The sequence below is a fragment of the Mus caroli genome, chromosome 3, assembly GCF_900094665.2.
Source record: "Mus caroli chromosome 3, CAROLI_EIJ_v1.1, whole genome shotgun sequence".
Classification (NCBI taxonomy): Eukaryota; Metazoa; Chordata; class Mammalia; order Rodentia; family Muridae; genus Mus; species Mus caroli.
This window is the reverse complement of record NC_034572.1, coordinates 62,048,020-62,066,929: the sequence shown is the minus strand read 5'-3', so window position 1 is coordinate 62,066,929 and position 18,910 is coordinate 62,048,020. Positions and strand designations below refer to the sequence as shown.

The window sequence follows — 18,910 nt, the reverse complement described above, 5'->3', positions numbered from 1 at the left end:
AAAAAAAAAAAAAAGCGATTGCTTCAAAACAACAGCGTGCAGGGACAACCAGCCACAGAAGAACTCAAAGGCCACGCTTCCACTTAGCAACGGGCCTTACCTTCTGAAATGTTCACACGGAAAATTGCAAATGCACTCGTCAATCAATCCTCCGTACACATTGCTGAGCAACAGTGGCATGGCTGAGAACAGGTCTGAAGGAAATGCCGTTCAATAGAGCCTTGTTCCAGCATCTCAGCCTCTGCTCACAGGCTCACCTTTAGCTGTTTACCTCCGTAAATGTTTTTTAAATTCAATTTGTGTTGCACTTGTGATATAAACACGGCTCAGTGGGCTTTATGGTAGCCCTCTTTCTATCAGGCAAATATTTTCTTCTCAGAGCCCAGATCTAAATCTAAATCCTTTTATTCCACCCCTTCCCGCTCCCCCCACCCCCCAACCAGTCCTCTCCACTCCCAAGGGGATGAATAGCCCTTTTGTGAGGTACCACACTGACAAGTTTCATCTTGTGGGATACATTTGCAAGGCCCTGCCTTACTCTGGTCCAGACCCCTGGACTCTCATTCCAGATGGCAGTGTCCTGGAGCGTTTGTGTGGATTTGTGTGGCAATGGTGGCCACTGAGTGCTGGCTAGGGCTGTGACCACAATGCAAAGCAGTCACAAAGGTCAAGAGGCTATGGGGTTGAAACGATGTTCCTACCTTGAAGGGTCCTGTGTATCCTAACGGATCTTACACAATGTGCAACCAAGTAACAACAGGTGTGCTTTACTGAGGCTAGGCACCTTACACGTGTTTCCTCTATCTTTCACTAACCCTATGGAGTACTTATGTATTATTGCCAGCTGCATTTTATAGCCGAGGGCGGAGGAGGGCACCTAGGGATGTTAAATAAGTGCCTAGCTACCTAAATTGCCATAGTCAGGCAGGAATTTGAATCTAGCTCCTCTGCCTTGGTGGCCTACAATGTAAATGGGTGTGCTAGAGCCCCCTACTGGCTGACCCCAAAAGCAATAAACAGTCAGGATAAAGGGATAAACGTGGATTTTTTTTTTTTTTTTAATTAGGATGTGTTGAAGAGAAACTCAGCCACACTCCCAGTCATATGCTGAGTTGTTTTCTAAATCATACATCTGGAACATCCAGCATGCACTGCGGCAACCCTCCGGCTGTGGGTGCCTTAGGAAAATGGAAAGGAATTAGCTACCCTCACGACCTGGCATGCAGTCTGGTGAATTTTCTCCTCTGTTTGACCATGGCACTCTCAGGAGTCTCAGTAGCTTCTGACAGCTATTACTGTTTTAGGCTTTTTTTTTTTTTTTTTTGGCTAGGGGAACAGGGATTTGTGCTTAATTACTTTATTTGCCCCACTGCGCCTGCCACGTTGTTGCTTTGCCTATGGTGAGCGAGCGGTCACTGAGGAACTGCTGCAGTGAACAGCGAGGAGTAGAACCGCTTCCTTCAAATGCTCTGTCTACCTGTCTACCGTGAGAAGCAGCAAGAGCTAACATTACTGTTTTTCAACCCACACTGTTTGGGGGCTCCGGTGAGGCTGACTGGCTGCAGTCACCTTTCAGTAGGAAGGCTACCTCTCTGTAGGACAGTTCCACTGAGATGTTAGGATAGCGCCTTCAGAAGAATTATACACAGCCTACAGGGTGGAGCCTAGAGAACTGGCTTCCCCAGAGGAGAGGCAAAGTTACTGCATCTGGGCTCACTTCTCCCTCCTTGTCTGTTCTGCATCACGGACAATTTTTGTCACTCATTGGAGTCCCTATTGTAAGTCACTGAGCAATTTACAACTGATAACGAGCAGGACCAAAGCTATAAAAATTTAGAAATTAGAAGACACCAAGACACATAAAATTCTGTTAATACATCTTTAACCTTCCTTATATCAGTACAGAATTGAAACTAGAAAAATTATACTTTTATCATTAATTACACACACAAATTACACAAACAATAGTATACTTGCATTATAGTATATGTCCATTTATATAATATATACAATAAATATTGTGTACATAACACAAATGTGTTATTAATAATGCATTAACTATATATGTTTATACATACAACTGTATAAATACATGCAGCAATAATGTCATCTTTTAGAAATAGAACACTGAGCCAGGCAGTGGTGGCCCACACCTTTGATCCCAGCACTTGGGAGGCAGAGGCAGGTGGATTTCTGAGTTCAAGGCCAGCCTGGTCTACAGAGTGAGTTCTAGGACAGCCAGGGCTACACAGAGAAACCCTGTCTCGAAAAACAAAAACCAAACCAAACCAAACAAAACAAAACACCCCCACTGAATCCAACATGGGTATTTCACTACTGTTCAAAAATGATGAGGATTGGCAGTAAGGAAACTCAGAAGGAACTTCCTTCCTTTTCATCCTAAGTAAGTACTGTGTTCCCACAGGCAACTCAGAGCCTCCTACAGCAGGGCCATGAGAGCCTGCGGGTGTCTGCCGAGGCAGAGCAGTAGAGACTCCCACACGGCTCTCAGCACACAGGCTCACTGCTCAAACCCTCTCCAGGTGATCTGATAGCTGGGGTCCTATCATGCGTGACAAAGTGATCTTTTACGCTCTCTAGAGTTTCGCTACTCTTGGAGCAGAACATCAATAAAGTCTAGGGGCCTGTAGAAACCGTCTCAGGACCAAGTGCAGGCCTCCCAAGTCAGAAGCTGTGCTTCTGAAGATCCCTGCAACCTCGAGTTGTACCTGACGTTTCTGAAGCACTTCTGGGAGAGCTTAGGGAGACAGATCATTATCAGCCATCTTTTTTATGTTTCAGACGGCATTTCTGGACAGGGTGGCAAGACCCTGATTTTTGTTGCTTGAGAACAACAGTGTAGTAAATTTCACTTCCAAGAGGTCCTAATGAACACAAGACTGGATAAAACAAATCTAGCCACTGCCCTGGCAGATAAGAGCTGAATATACGGTGGGAGGCTTTGTAGTAGCTCCATAAGCTAAGACCACACCATTATGTCTGTCCTTCCTGAAGAGAATGGCCTAAAAGGAGCTAAGCAGGAAGAAGTCAGGCCTAGATACTAATGCTCGCTCTCAGAAATGTGCTTATAGCCTCTCAGGATCTGAGGTTGAAAGCACCACTCTCTACCCTGAGATCCAAGGACGCCGAGCTATGAACTGAATGGCAAGGCATACTTCTCCTGTGATCTAATGCTTTTAAATGATCATTATCAGCCATCGGTGGAAATTATTGACTCTGAGGACCCTGAGCGCATTACTGGAAAATCACTTATGGATTGTCAAAAAGCTCCTCTTATTCACAGGTGGAAACTCTACTTAATCTTCATTAACCCTTCAGCCTTCTGATCCGTTCCTGTAGCACCCTATCCCTCCTTCAACGTTACATCATCTCTTTCAAACAATCTTTTCTTCTATGTTAAGCTCATCTGAATTTGGTTTGCTTTTCAATTAAGACATTCGCATGGCTGGAAAAAAAATCCATGGAAACTTGCAGCACTTTAAGAATGTAGGTTAAAAACATTAAAATACTGACACTGATTGGGGGTGGGGGTGGGGAGTCAGGACTGGAAGCCGCCCATGTCAAATGCTTTTCCATACCCAAGGATTGAGGACCACACTTGTAAATCTTCCTGCCAGGCTAACATCCCGGGTCCCCGAAACTCCTCTGCATTCATTCTGACAGGCCCTGGCCCAGCTTCCAGGTACATCACTAATGCTCTCATTACCTTTCTCTCTGTGTCCCACTCCATAATGGCTCTCTGATTGCCACTAGGCTTCCCTGATGGCTGCTTTCTTTTGAACTCAAGCAATTTTGTCAAATTACTTTCTATTTCAGGAGGCTGAGTAGTTTCTGATGCTTCAATACAGTGTAGATCAAAGTTTGAAATTCTCCCCTGGTATAGAGAATATAAATATATAATGAAAATTGTCTCGGTTGGTATACAGCCCTATTAATGTTTCTTGTGTTTGTGAAACTGTGATTGGTCACCCAAGAGTCTATATTTATATGTACATACATATACATGTGTATAAGTGAATGTGGGGTTTCTAATCTCCAGAGGGTTCAGTGCAGTGATAGGTACCACAAAGGTGTCCCATTTCTTTCCTTCCCATCTGCTATCACCACTATCCATTCCATTTAACATCCATGAGTTAAAATGGGCTTTCAATATTTACTTCTTTAAATCACCAGGTCCGGCTCATGAAGACTGAGCCCCTACAGGAGTGGCCTTCGCTACAGTCTATGTCAGATGACCTTCACACTGAGCCCAGGATCATCTTTCACCTACTCAGCCCCTGTCACTTGCACTTCTTTTTGTGAGAAAGCACAGAATTAGATTTTCAGACATCTTGGCTAAAGACAAAAATACAGACATTTATTCCTAGAATTACTTTCTTAGCTGTTACTGTTAGAGGCAGAATACAGCTATTCTCTCTAACCAGGCAAAAGTACTAAGCTAGAACACCCTCAGGACTATCTACTGTGAAATCAAAACTTTCCAGCAAAAGCAAAATCTTTAGACCGATAGAGACAATTGAACTTATATTTAAAAGCTTGTATCAAAACAGTGCATTAAGATGCCTTGAGGCTCCCTTTCCTCCTGAAGTGGTGTGGTTTTTTCCCCCCTGTGCAGATGAACCCAGGCTTATCCCGGAACTCTCGGGTAAACTCCAGTTTGATACCTTGTCCTCTCGTTCTCAGGAAGGGAGAAGGAAAGGAGCTGCTGTCAACAGAGACAGATGGGTTTCTTTGCTTCTGCCCACCGCTCCACGATCCACCTGAATCTTGGCTTGCGAGGCTGTTTACTGCTTTTCCTACTGAGAATTGGAGGGTATCTTGATGAACTACTTAAACTGATACACTCCCTAGTTTGAGTGTTCAAGACCAAGATAAGGTATCTTTTGTTTTGGGAGCTGGGCATGACAGTTCCACAGCATTTGCTCCAGGAAACTTAGTGTTCTGTGAAGCAGTGAAATTTGCTGCCAAGCTTGAGTTTGGTACCCAGAGCCCATAAGGTGCTGGAGAGAACTAGCTCCCACAAATTGTACACCATGTCCCCCATCTATCTTGCAAAATATACATACAAACAAACAAATCCGAAGTTTCAGAAGATGTAATGGTTATTAACAAAAGCATCAGGTGAAGTTGGTAGTGCAAACCTGTAAATCTCAGCTACTTAGGAGGTTAAGTCACCAGGATCATTGGACTGTTGTGTTCCAAAGTCAAAACTGGAAAAGACGGGGGGAGGGGGGGGTTTCGGTCCTAAGAAGAGGTTCAGGGAGGAAAGGGACTGAGAAAAAAGAAGGGGAGGTGGGAAGAGGAGAAGAGAGAGAGAGAGAGAGAGGGAGGAAGGAAGGAAGGAAGGAAGGAAGGAAGGAAGGAAGGAAGGAAGGAAGGAAGGAAGGAAGGGAGAAAAGAGTGGGTTGGAAAGGCAGGTTGTCGGTGAATACTTGTCTCAAGTAAGTATGGAAGAACCCGGAGAGAGACAATGATGGACAGCTTAAAGGATCTCTGAGGTAAGCTGAGGGAGCTAAGGATAAGGAGGGATGAAGGACGGCATGCTGGTAAGAGGCATGAGTTATGAAGGAGAGCATAAAGCTAATTGTTTTTCTAGTTGTCACAGTCTTGCTTGTTTGGATGGGTGCATAAAGTATATTTAGCATTAAGTGAGTGTGACGTAGTGTGAAGCTTCAGAGGTCCTGTTTCGAATGCCAAGTCTAGCTGTATAGAAAGAAGTTCAACTAGTGCCAGCCTTGGGTTTGCTTAATTTTGGTGTGTGATATTTTCATTTATTGCATACATTTTTAAATAACAAAGCTTACAAAAAAGAAAGAAAGTAAAAGTGCAAACCTGCCTGATGATATATCATGAGCGTCAGGATGGCAAAATCTTGGGGTGAAACCAGCAGGCATGGAGGGATTGCCCAGACTGGACTGGGCTGGGTGTGCGTCTCCTTCATTTCAGCAACTGCGCATTGCCCTGTGTCTCTGTTCTGGCATACAGGATGTTTAAAAGCATTGGCAATGGAAGTGCAGAAGCCTAGTAGCTGGTCCCTGTAGTGCTGGGTTCAGCTTTGCTGAATCCCTGCTGCAAGGCAGAGATCTGGGTTGCTCTCTGATTCTCAGGTCTCAAAGCATACCAACTGCCGGAAATGGAGTTCGGTCCAGCAAACATTTAATAAACATATAATCTATGTGTAAGGCAGAGCCCTCTAAAAATTGACACAAGGATCTTGTCTTCAGGGGTTCTTTCTCTAATGGGTGAAGCAGACGCAGGTTACAGCCTTGTGAAGAGGCGCTCACGGAGTGAGAAGAGTGCAGGGGAGACATTTGATGGGGAGGAAGTTTTCTGCAGGAGGTGTTGGCATTTGCGCCTTGAATGTAGCTGGCAAAAGGTGTGGGCAGGTGGTGTGTGGGCGGAAGGCAGCCCAGCTGGAGGCTGCACAGCAGGGACAAAGAGTGTGGGGGCAGCGAGCAATCCGGAGAGGAGAGGGAGGGGGAGGGAGGGAGAAGTGCTTCTTCCAGGGTTTGGATCCCTGCCAGGCCTTGAATCCATGCAAAAGGGTCTGGACTCCATCCGAAGGGACTGGAGGAACATTTAAGATTCCTGATTGGGCTTGAAGAAGGGACTCTGTGCTGGGGAGGGAGGTGGATAGGAGCTAGTCACATGCCCTTTTATCTCTTCTGTGTCTCCATTCCCACAGTGGCTACAGTAGCTAGGAATTCAAGGGTGTGATCTAGATCAGAGCTGGTCATTTAAGCGACAGCAAGGGGGGGTGGGGGGGATGAAAGCCTGTCATTGTTTCCCATTCTGTACTTACCCCCAAACAACACTGCAGGAGAAGAGAAAAAAAATAGTTGGGAGTTTTTAAGCTCAATGGACCCCCTTGACCTAAACTTGTGCTTACAAGTTAACAATATTTCTAAGCCGTCCATCAGAATCAATTTAGAAGAATTTGGCCTTTTGAAGGCTGCCAGGCCTGAAGCAGTGGGCAAGATTCTCTGCTTGAAGAAGAGATTGGCTTCCTCCCAAGACTGGAAAATGGAGGTCGACAGCAGACAGCTCTGGTTTTTAACAGGGTGAAGACCCGAAAGTGACAACGCATGACTTAGTGAGCTGGAGGTTCATGTGAACCCCTAGGAAGGGAGATCAGAAAAGCAGGGTGACTTGAAACTACCATGGAAAATTCCCCAGCAGAATTCCTCTGCCCACTCTCCCTTGGCTCAGGTAGCTTGGGGCACAGGATATCTACCCAGACACTGGCTTCAGCGGAGACACATAAGTTCTTGGCCAGCATAATCACCAACAGGGCAGGATCGATTGAGCCTCTATCAGCCCGGAACAGTGGAGACGGAAGTGACATGTGGCTTGATGAGGTTCCAAAAACACAGAAGAAACAGTCGCAGGAGCAAGGTGGCTCTAAATTAGCGATGGCTGACTTGCTTGTGCAGAGGCGTGGCCTCTGGCAGAGGACCAGACAATGGCCATGCTGTGTCAACAGGCAAAACCCCATTTCAGAGATGAGAAAATGGACGTAAGGGGAAAGAGGGCAGCCCGCATCCCTCACAGAAAGGCAAGTCCGAAGAGGGAAGGAGGAGAGTATTCACAATGCCTTTTCACTTGGTCAGACATGTCTGCCCATGCACAGTACTGGAGACCTTAGAAAAGAAGCCATTCTCATACAGCAATGGAAACCCAACACAGACAGTGAAGTAAAATTGGTACTCATTGGTGGTGGTAAATGCTTACTATAAAGACAAATTTGGGAACTATAATGAAAAGTAGGAAAACTTGAGGCTTGTCTAAAGAGGTGGCACCCCAGAAAAGGCCTGAAGAAAGAACAAGGTGTAGGGTAGGGTTGCTCAGTGCAATGTGAATTCCAGATGAAGGGCTAACAATGTTTTAGCACAAGTATGCACCCAATGGTAAATGTGACAAGCCTCTGGGGGTGGGGTTGGGGAGGGATGTGTACCAGGTGGACCAGAGGGACTGAACGGACGGACGAGTAAAGGCAAGCAGAGCTGGACCCCAGGAGGAAATGGAGGTGGGGGGATGGAGGGGTGGGAGACACTGGTATAAAGCCCAGGTCCTGTGAATAACAAGGTTCCTCTTCTAAGTGAGATGATAAACTTTCAAGATATTTGGGGCTGTGGCGCATAATAAGACTTTGATTTTAACAGCTTATTCTGGATACCATGTTAGAAACAAACTGAGTGATGAGAGACAAGGACAGAGACCAGTAAGTCGTTTCGAAGGACCCTGTTGCCATCTGATGATATAGCAATGGCAGCATCTATCTGTGTGCACCAAGATAGGCACACAGCATTCAGGAGATTGGAGTCTGAGCCCCCACTCATAGCTGCTCCATTAGAAGGTCCTCCAGAAATCCCACTAGACATCACCGATGGGAGAAAATAAGCAACCTGCCAACGAACCTCTGTTAACCCATTAGGAGCGCTCACCTGCTGGGATTGGCGACATGGGCATCCAGCACTGGGGAGGCAGAGGCAGGATGACATCTGTGAGTTCCAAGCCTGTCTTGTATATAGAGTGAAATTCTGGTTTAAAAAAAATAAAACAAAACAAAAAGCCCTACTAGCCTAAGCAATATGCCACAACTGCTCTACACTGCCATTTTAACATACAAATAGGTCCCAGGCCAAAAAAAAAGGGGGGGGGGGCAAGTTTCTGAGGAAAAAAAAGTGTTGATAATACCAGTGACTTGGGACTGCATCAAGCTAAGGATTTAGAGAAATCATTTTTTTCTAAACCCAATCGTATGTGACGCCAGATGGGTTCTAAAACTAAGGTTTCTAAGCAGGATTAAGACTTGGCATGAGGGCTACCATTTCTGTTTTTGTTAGCTAGCCCTGAAGGGAAGCATTTCAGAAGAGTCCACACACGTGCCCCCATTGGTGATACACCATCTATTAACTATCATCACAGCCCCAGCACGCATGATTTTACTGCAGAAAGAAGCAAGAAAGACTTCAAAAGTATTAAACACACAGTGCCACTGTTAAATACCCAGTTCCTGTCGAGTCTCATCTGTCTTCCTTTGGAAGAAACATTTGGCTAACGTGGCCCCTCCCTCTCCAGATGAAACTGCTGATAATGACCAATTTTTCACCTTCCAAAAACAATGACTTTGTGCTTGGCCTAGTGAAGAAAAAAAAAAAAAAAAACAAACCACACAGGGAGTGTACCTCTCTCTAGTAACCTCCCCTTCGACATAAATTACAAAGCTTCTCTGAAAAGAATGACGGAAGACTGTTTTAATTATGACACTAATTTAATCTCCTACAGCCCTATTGAGCCATCTACACATGAGGCTGTCCATGGATGCCTGATGTACCCCACCCTACACGCGTGCCTCTTCTCAGTTCTCCCACGTTCTCATGGGAAGAACGCCCGTGAAACACAAATCCTGATACCTAAGGATCTATATGTGGAGCCAAATGTCTCGTCAAATGAAAATGCCACAAAGCAGGCCTATGATTATAAAATTCTGCTTATTAAGCACAAAAATAGTACACAGACGTATTTCATAGGCACGCTTCACTTAGCTAGCTAGCAACAGCTGCCTTCCTGGAGTCTTGTGAAATGCACCGCTTTCCTGCCTGCAGACATTCACACTGAAATGTGACCCTTAGAGAAACACCTGCTTGTCTCAGGTAACCTACCTCTCACCAGGAAGAGGCTTTGTTAGGTTAGAGAGCTGGTCTCTGAGAAACTCCATCAGGTGAGTAATATCTCCATGCCAGTCACCCAGGATGTCCACCAGCCAGGCCAGTCACTGCTTAGAGCAGTTTCTCTGAGAACATTCTTGCTGTTTACAGTGTTGCCTCTACAGCCCAAGTGGTAGGAAAGAGTTACGAAACACTCACTCAGGAAAGGAGCTTTGGAAATTGTCTGAAGTGGTGAATTCCTAACCCCAGATAGCAAATTAGCACATTAAAAGATGAACATGTGTTACTGAATATTTTTTTCTATGTGAAGTTTTTAATCCACACCGGTACTATCATTTTTACCTGCTAACCATTTAAAAGAGCATACTGGCAAAAACAGCTTCATAAAGATATCAGTGCAACTTGAAATGCCAAATGCCTGCTGACTGATTTATGAAAAATTCTAAGATCATCAATCAGGACTTTTAAATGTAAATAATTTTCTCATAGACAGTCTTAAAAACTGGACTCTAATTAACTGACCTCTTATGCAATGAACAATAATCACATTTTTTTTCAGTTGTGAGCACGCATCACCACCATGTATTCCACAAACGCTTTTAAAGGCCAAAGAAGCGGCGTTTCTGCCCCATTACTCCTCAGAAAGCCTCATTAGAATTCAGATACTGTATGCAATGAAGGCCGGGAGTGGAGCCCAGGATGGCAAAAATCCCCTGAAAATCCAGTAAGAGGCAACCTGCTGCCCTAGAAGAGGAAGGCCTCTCCCATAGGGTAAGGGCCTCAGAATCAAGCTTCCAACCTTACCTGGTACGAGCAGTTCTCCTGATGTACCATCTCAGAACATCCTAGGACGCAGACCCCAAAGCTGGACTGCTGGGCGAGGCTGCGCAGGGAAAGCGCTGAGCATCCACAGGCGCGGGAGAACGCCCTGGTTAGGCAGGGACTCCCCGCAGATTAAAATGGATGCTGTTCCGCTGAGCAACCTGCGCAGTGGCACTGCCTGTGCTGGGAAGCGCGCAGCCACCGAGCTCGCTCTGAAGCCTCCAAGCTGCTCTGCTCCTCCGGAACCGGGAGGCAGGCTGCTGAGCCGAGCTGGGACCGGCCTGGGGGAGGGGGCGGGCGCATCACCCGCACAATCAGCCAATTATATTATAGGCACAAAGAAAAGGATCTGTCTGGGGCTGGTGTGACCTTCTGGTGCTTTATGAAGGCAGTTAACTGATGTGGAAACATTCTAGTACTCATTATAGAGAAAAAGGCCAGCGAGGGAGAGAGAGAGAGTGACAGACACAAATCAATATTGCAGTTGGACATTCCTAATCTGCAGCAGCATCCTTCCTGCCCGCTAATGTTGCTTGGTTGGTGCTTACGAAAGCCAGGCCTTAAAGATCTTTTCGGAACTTTTAACGTGCTGAAGGGAACATTCTGAATCCATACATGCGAGGTTTGTATTCATGCTTCATTTTTAAAGTATCTCGTCAACTTTCTGACTAAAGGAAGGACTTTCATTAAAATATGTATTATTTTGTAATTTTAAAAAAAGATACCTCATTTACCTTTTCTTAAGTGTTTTTAGTAAAAAAAATGATGGAATCATGTTTCTATAATTTTTGGAGAAACTTATTAAAATGTTAAGGTTGGTATTACTTATGTATTACATGAAAACTAAACTTCTTTTTGTAAAGGTAGGGCCTTGCATATGTAAATTACCCAATCCATATCTTGAATATTATACAGACACCCCAACATAACACAGGTAATCTCTGGGACAGACTATCTTCAGAGTCTGCATGGGAAGAACTTGGGACCTGTAGGTCATAATCAAATAAAATACAGGTTGGATCATGTATGTTTCTGTGAGAAAATGGGGGCCGATCTCTGAATAATTTCAAGGGCCACTCTAGGACACTAGGGTATGTAGGAGGGAGCAAGGAATTCTTCAACACAATGACACAAAGTTAAGGGGAAAAACAATAGAAATTCCTTGTTTATATTCCTCAGTTGTCCAAAACAATGGACACTGTCGTTCCTTTTGTGTCTCTATGTACTGTGTACATAGTGTATATGTGTATACGTGTCCTGGCAAGTGAGTGGTGGTCAGGTTGGTTCTTTTCCTCCACCATGTTGGTCCCAAGGCTCAAACGGAGGTCATCAGCCGTGGTGACAAGCACTTTGACTCACTGAACTAGCTATGTCTCTGGCTCTTCTTGACATAAATGGTCCTCAGAGAAACCTTGACTGGCTTCCAACTGTCATACTTTAAAGAAAGAGTCCCCAAGGCTGATGTTTTACGCTACATCTCATTTTAGTTTTATGGTTTGCCCATATGCACACCCATTTCAGACCTTATAATAGGAGGATAAAAAGTAGTAAGAGAGGTCCAACTCTGCATTCTCTAAACTTGAGCAGTGGGTTCTAGGAAAAGGTACTATGGACATGTGTCCTGCAGAACCTCCAGTATAGAGGGAGTTGGCCATGCTGGACAAGGAACATTTGATAATAAGGCAGGAGTGTGTGTGTGTGTGTGGGGGGGGGACAAGTTTACTTAACCTTAAGATGGAAGGAAGACCAAAATGCTATTGTAAAGCAAAATGGTAAAAACTCAGCCCACCCAAACTCCAGCCTTCCCTGCTGTGCACACAGAGCAGAGATCTGTACGGAATGCAAGGGAGCAGGTGTCCTGAGCAGCATCCCACACTCCCCAAGACAGACCATCTTATTTCAAAGGCTGTTGGAACTTCACTTGGGCAATGGGCTTGATCTCATGGATCTGGGTCCTGAATCTACAAGTCTGAGACGTGGAAAGGAGTCTAAGACACACACACACACACACACACACCCAGAGCTTTCTGTTCTGGCATATATTACATAAGCTCCTAAAGACATTTATCAAGTGCTGTTTTTTTTTTTTTTTTTGGTCTAAACACGATCCCACTCTTCACAGTTGCTGTTCCAGAGACAGTGCGAGTGACTCAGAAGTGGTATTTGGACAGAACAGATTTCTGACACTTGCATCCCAAATGCTGTCAAAACACTCGCCTCCCAAAAGGTATAAACAAGACGAAAAGGGACAGATGAAGCAGGCTGGTCTGAATAACTGTCCACTGGAAAGGACTTCATGTTATGATTTGCCAGTACAGGAAAAAGAGAGAAAAAAAAGCTTTAAACAAAAACCAGATGCCCCAAGAACATTTAAGCTAAAACAGTTCAGCAAGGGACATTAATATTTGTTATTTTTGTTTAAAAATAATGACGTATTTGTTTTAAGTTCAGTCTATTGAGCACTGATCCTTCTTTTTAAAAAATTTTTACTTTTTAATCTTTTAGTTTCCCATTGACTTGAAGGACAAATGGGATGTCTCAGTGGGTGGACGCTCTCAAGCCTGACCTCAATTTGATTCCTGGAACCCACATAAAAGTAGGAGAGAGCAGCCCACACAAAGTCATCCACTGAGCTACACACACACACACACACACACACACATACACACACATGCATACACACGCACACACACTTTTAAAAATTAAGTCTTCAATTGAGTACCAGATACTGTGCTGTGTAGCCATAATTCTAGTGCTGAAGAAGGTGAAGTGGGAGGACGATGTTTGAGGTCAGCCTGGGCTACACAATGGAATCTAAAAACAAAGAGAGCCAAACACTTGAAGCTTTCCATATTTCATAATTAGATGGGACTTCCAGAAACTATTTAATCCAAAATTGTTGCTTGGCAGTTAGATAAATTTAGGCCTAAGGATGCTGTAACACACCCACTAACAACAATAAACAAACAAATAAATAAACAAGAGTATCCAAATAAAGAAAACCAAGAGAGGAACACTGTTTTCCAGTTCCTGTCAGCCGAGGAGTCTCTAGGTACAACAAGGCGGCTTTTGCCTGATGGAGAGACAGTGTATCCACAATGTGAAGCTATGAGGGGGTGGCGCTGCTGAGAGGTCATGAAGAGGAGCCCTCATGGAAGGGGTTCATGCTTTTTAAAAAGAGACTCCAGGCAGTCGCCTTCCAAAGGGCACAGTGAGAACTGAGCTGTCTCAATCAGGAAGCAGGCCCTCACCAGACACCCAACTTGCAGTGGCTTGAATGGCTTCTAGAATGACAGAAATAAAGTCCTACTGTTCAGAAGGCACTGAGCTTGTAGTTTGCTGAAGCTGGCTAGACTAAGACAAAGGTGCAGTAGGACTCAGCGGCAACCAACTCACCCGCACTGGGCCAAAACAGGCCCAAACCGAAATCAGTGTGGCTTCACTCAAACCTCATCCAAGGTGTGTGTGTAAGGGAGAAAAGTTAGAGCATGTCTCACTTAACATCCATGCTTATGCCACTACAAAAGAGTTGTGTTTTTAAAGCTCAGAAACAGCTGTTCTTTTCCCATTGTGGCAAATAGGAGAAACACAATACAGAGCTGGTTTTAAATTTGTTCTTAGATTTATTTTTTTTATTTCATGTGTCTAGGTGTTTACTCACACGCACATCTGTGTACCACATGCATGTAGGGCCCATGCAGGTCTGAAGAGGATTAAATACCCTGGGGCTGGAGCTACAGATGGTTGTGTACTGCCTGTGAGTGCTGAACCCCAGGTCCTCTGAAAGAGCAGCACATGCTTGTCCCTTCTGAGCCCTCTCTCCAGCCCCAGAGAACTGCTCGGAACCGTAGCAACCAGTCACATTCACAGGTCATCAGAAGTAAACCTGGGTCAGGGACTGATGTGCAGAGAGCACAGGAGACTTGCTGGCATATGCTACAAGAGCAGATTGTTTGGTTTATATGGGTATATGCATATCTTAGCCTTCACTGAGTAAATATTAAGATTTGTGCATTTTATTAAATATAGTATTTACCTCAAAGAGGTAGAAAAAAAGAGCTAGTTGCACACACACACATATATATGTTAATATATAATATATATGTGTATATATATATGTGTGTGTGTGTGTGTATGTGTGTATATATATATATATATATGCAACTAGCCCATATATATGTGTGTGCTAATATATATGTATATATATATGTGCAACTAGCTCATATATATATACATATATATGTGTGTGTGTATGTATATGTATAAGTATATTAAGCTCCAGTTAAGTATATGCAGGCTAACGTATTTACAGGGACACTTGCTGATATATGAACCGTACGCTGAGATGAGTCAAACAAATGGAACGAATTGATGGATGAGCAGAGGGCAAGGCCACTGCAAAGCTCTGACAAAGCATGTTTCGTAAGACATCAATTGCAGACTCTTAAAGTCGTAAATAAGCCATCGTTTGTAAAAGGCTGGAGACTTATGGGCTCTGAGAAGAAACTAATATACGAATTAGGATTTGTGAAACAAACTTCCACTTTAAAATGTTCACAATGAAATGTTAGGGGTCAGGGAGGAAGGAATGGGGAGCAAGGCATCTGAGTGTCCCTCACAACAATGGAAAGCAGCCAGGTGCTTTGTAGACTTGAGGGATGTGACCTCTTAGGATGATAAAAGAAAAGAAGTCAGGAGGAAGTTTAATCCTATGAACCTCAGAATTTGTTGGTGCCCAGTGTCGGGGGGCCAGCTCTCTGTCGTCACTGGTGTCCAGCCTAGTGACAAACCTTTGAAGATGCTTCACAATGTAGTACTCCTTTCCCAACATCTTCCTTGATTCCTACAACCTTGTAACTAAAACAAAGTCCTACTGGGTACAATTCAAAGCAGGGTTTCTACCCTTAGGGTTTGGTAAGATTACACCACACAGATAACTGTATACCATATGGAGTGAGCCAAATGCCTCCAAAGAGATTTTGTATGTATGTTCACTAGGAATTGAGAAGAGGACGAGAACTCTCAATGAAGGTGAACATTTCCTTAGAGCCTGTTCCTATCTCAACAGGCTCAATGGGACATGACTAGTCCTGACACTGAAGAGACTGGGGGCAGCCTGGAATATCCAGCAAGTCTTTATCTTAGAAACTAGCAAGAATAAACACACACACACACACACACACACACACATACACACACACACACCACACCACACACCACACTCACCACACACACCACACACAAAATACGAAATAAAAACCCAAACTCTTTCTCTTTCTATATGAAAAAGGGTTGCCTGGTGGTCTGGTGGTTGTGTTGGCTTTGAAATACCACCAGAGAAATGATGGTTAGCTGCATCTTGAATTTTCTCCAGAGCCCCCCAAAGGAACACAGCTCAGTTAGCATCCTGACTTTTGTCAAGTGAGACTCCATTCAAAGTTTTTAAGTCCCTAACTGCGATACAATAAACTCATGGATCTGTGCTGACTTAAGCTGACTTGTGATGATTTATAATTGCACACATTCAAAACTAATCTTTGGGTAAAAGCCCACAGTTTTAGGGCAAGAAGCCATAGGGATATGGTTAGCAAGGTGAGAGAAAGGTGAGCTACCATAGAAGGGTACAGGAGAGAGAGGAGAGCTGTCAGACATTTATCTGCTTCAAATGCTTCAGAAGTAGAGAAGAAACGCAGCCAGGGCCACATGTTCTGAAAAGGAGGAAGGTATCAGCTATTCTCATGAAACTGTGAGCAGTCTAATGCTCAGGCTGGAGAGCCCTGGCACTGTGGGTAAGAAGTTGAGAGAAAAGAGCAGTTTGCAAACACTCTTCTCGTCCATTCAGAGTAGCTGAGTGGTTCCGTGAACATATTACAGAACTTTGTTGGTGCTTCTTAGTGGAAGACCAGGGGCTGGAGAGGCGGCTCTGGGGTTAAGAGCACTGGTTGCTCTTCTAGAGGACTTGGGTTTAACTCCCAGTACTCATGGTGTTGATAATAACTGTCGGGGCTGGTGAGATGGCTCAGTGGGTAAGAGCACCGGACTGCTCTTCCGAAGGTCCAGAGTTCAAATCCCAGCAACCACATGGTGGCTCACAACCATCCGTAACAAGATCTGGCGCCCTCTTCTGGAGTGTCTGAAGACAGCTACAGTGTACTTACATATAATAGATAATAACTGTCTATAACCCCAGTGCCAGGCACGCTCAGACATGTAGGCAAAACACCCTTACAAACCTAAAAGAGACATACATACAGATAGACAGACAGACAGAGAAACAGAGAGAGACACACAAAAAGACACACACAGAGAGAGAGAAAGAGAGAGAGAGAGAGAGAGAGAGAGAGAGAGAGAGAGAGAGAGAGAGAGAGAGAGAGAGAGAGAGAGAGAGAGAGAGAGAGAGAGAGATTGGCATTAGGGATGGAAACAGCCAGAAGGGAGGGTATGATGGGAAATAACAGAAAAATCCAGGTACTAGAAGAGTTGATAAGGCACACCTGGAATGTGTTCATTCCATTTTGGAAATGAAGACATGAATATCAGGTTACACAGAAATGCTAACTTAGGAGGATCCTTTGGTGGGTATGGATACAGACAGTAGAGTGGCCCCGATGGCAGCTGGCGGCTAAGGCCTGAGGGCTAGAGGGAGAGCTGAGACGCTGGGCAATTGTGGGAGAACCTTGTCCAAAAGATTTCCTAGGGGGTTGCTGGGCTCCCTGAGAACTCTGGTACAAAAAGGGTAGCTGAAACTCCTAGGGTGTGTTAAGTGTAGGTGATGGACAGGCAGCAGCTAACAGAAGAAAAGTGTTCGAGTTAGACAATGAGTAAGCATATAGATGCAGATTTCATGAAATATATTCAGGACTGTGTTAAACCTAAACGCAGTGGGCATGCTAAACGTAGGAAGGGAAGGCTAAAGAGCTGCTTGCTACCCACCCCTAATCCTTATACACACTGTATACACTGTATAGCATGTGCATCGGGGCACTCAGTGCTCATTACATTCAAGGATGGCCCACTGGTCACTCCTACTCTGCCCAGTTTGTACTCTGGATGAGAGGTGAATAAACGCAAGAAGTCAGAGGAAATCGCCTGTGTCTCTCTGATAAAGCAAGTGCCACTCACTGGCAGATGCTGTCTGTCTAATTGTGAATCATTTTCAAAACCTCTGCTCCTGGTGCACAGCCTGATTGTCTCCCAGGTGGTCTGCGGGGGAGAGGCTGGGCCTATGAAGACTGCATAATCCCAGACATAGGCAGCCTGACCCTGCCACGGCCCTGTACCATCTCCGATGTCACCACACCCCACACCTCTTTGCTGTCTTTGCTTTGTGATGTAACTAGATTGCTACAGGAGCATCTTAACTGGGGCTGTGACTTCTGGGATGAAGACCTTTGTCGAGCACTTGCACACTATGACTCTGTCAAAGTCGCTCTCCCTGTTTCAGAGGAGGGCAGGGGACCCAGAAGACACTGGCAGTGTGATAATTCTACACCTTTTTCTCCAGCAATGTTTAGAAGACCAGAAACTGGAAGTTGGAGAAAAATAAATATAAGATGCATTCTATTTCTTAAAAACAAGATGCTTATAAATAATGCAAAATAACTTGCTCCAAAGTTTGACTATTCTGTCTCTGGCTTAATGCTTACTATTTTAGGCTACACTGAAAATACCTGCCTCCGAAAATTAGTGGTGTGAATCAGTGGGACTGATTTTTATTTTGTACAGTAGTAGAATCTCCTTTTAAAACTAAAGCCTAAATGCAAAATGATTAAAAAATAATAAAGAAGTTTTTATGAGGAGAAAATTAACTTGAGCCCAGGCTGTACTTCGATGAAAACATGCAATTCTTCCGTTACACACAAATATTTGAAGGCATACTATTAAAGATGTCTGTTATAGTCTTATTCCAATTAGAGCCGACATTTCTTTTTGTATTTTGCTCTGTTGTGTCTTATCAAAAGAACACCATTGCAGGGAGGTAAGCAGTGGTAAGTGGGACCAGTTCTCGGTCATGGTGCATGCTGCAGTCTCCGGAGGATTATTCGCTGAGTGTATCCAGAAGCTCAGTGGCAGGGGACAGAATCTTACTCATGGGTGACTTACTGACAATTTACAGTGATTGCTTACACTTCTTATAAACAAGGTAATAAAAGATAGAACACGGATATTTGCAACAGGGCATCAGCCTGTAACAACACTTCCTCGTTTGATGGGCTGGGCATTCTCTTGTCATTGTGCAAGCTGTGCCAAGCACAAGCGCCTGGCTTAGCCTGGCAGTGAACCAAGCCTGGCTTCTTGGGCAACTCAGACCATTCTTCCTGCCTAGAAACTCACAGGCATGAAGTTTTCAGCAAGGCTGGCACAGAGCAACCGTGTTCACAGTCAAAGGCATATTG

At 44.5% G+C, this 18,910-nt stretch overlaps 1 protein-coding gene across 5 annotated transcripts in view; it reads right to left on the bottom strand.

The window, feature by feature from the left end:
* LOC110290665 (schwannomin-interacting protein 1) overlaps positions 1-18,910 on the bottom strand; it is a 731,603-nt gene that overhangs the window by 43,942 nt on the left and 668,751 nt on the right. The window contains exon 1 of one of the 5 annotated variants that reach the window (XM_021157276.2): positions 10,497-10,854. The exons of the other annotated variants lie outside the window; for them this stretch is intronic. Coding sequence (XP_021012935.1) covers positions 10,497-10,526 — 30 coding nt within the window. The 5' untranslated portion in view covers positions 10,527-10,854. Of the gene's footprint in view, positions 1-10,496; positions 10,855-18,910 lie in introns of those variants that run through there. 5 annotated transcript variants of the gene reach the window in all.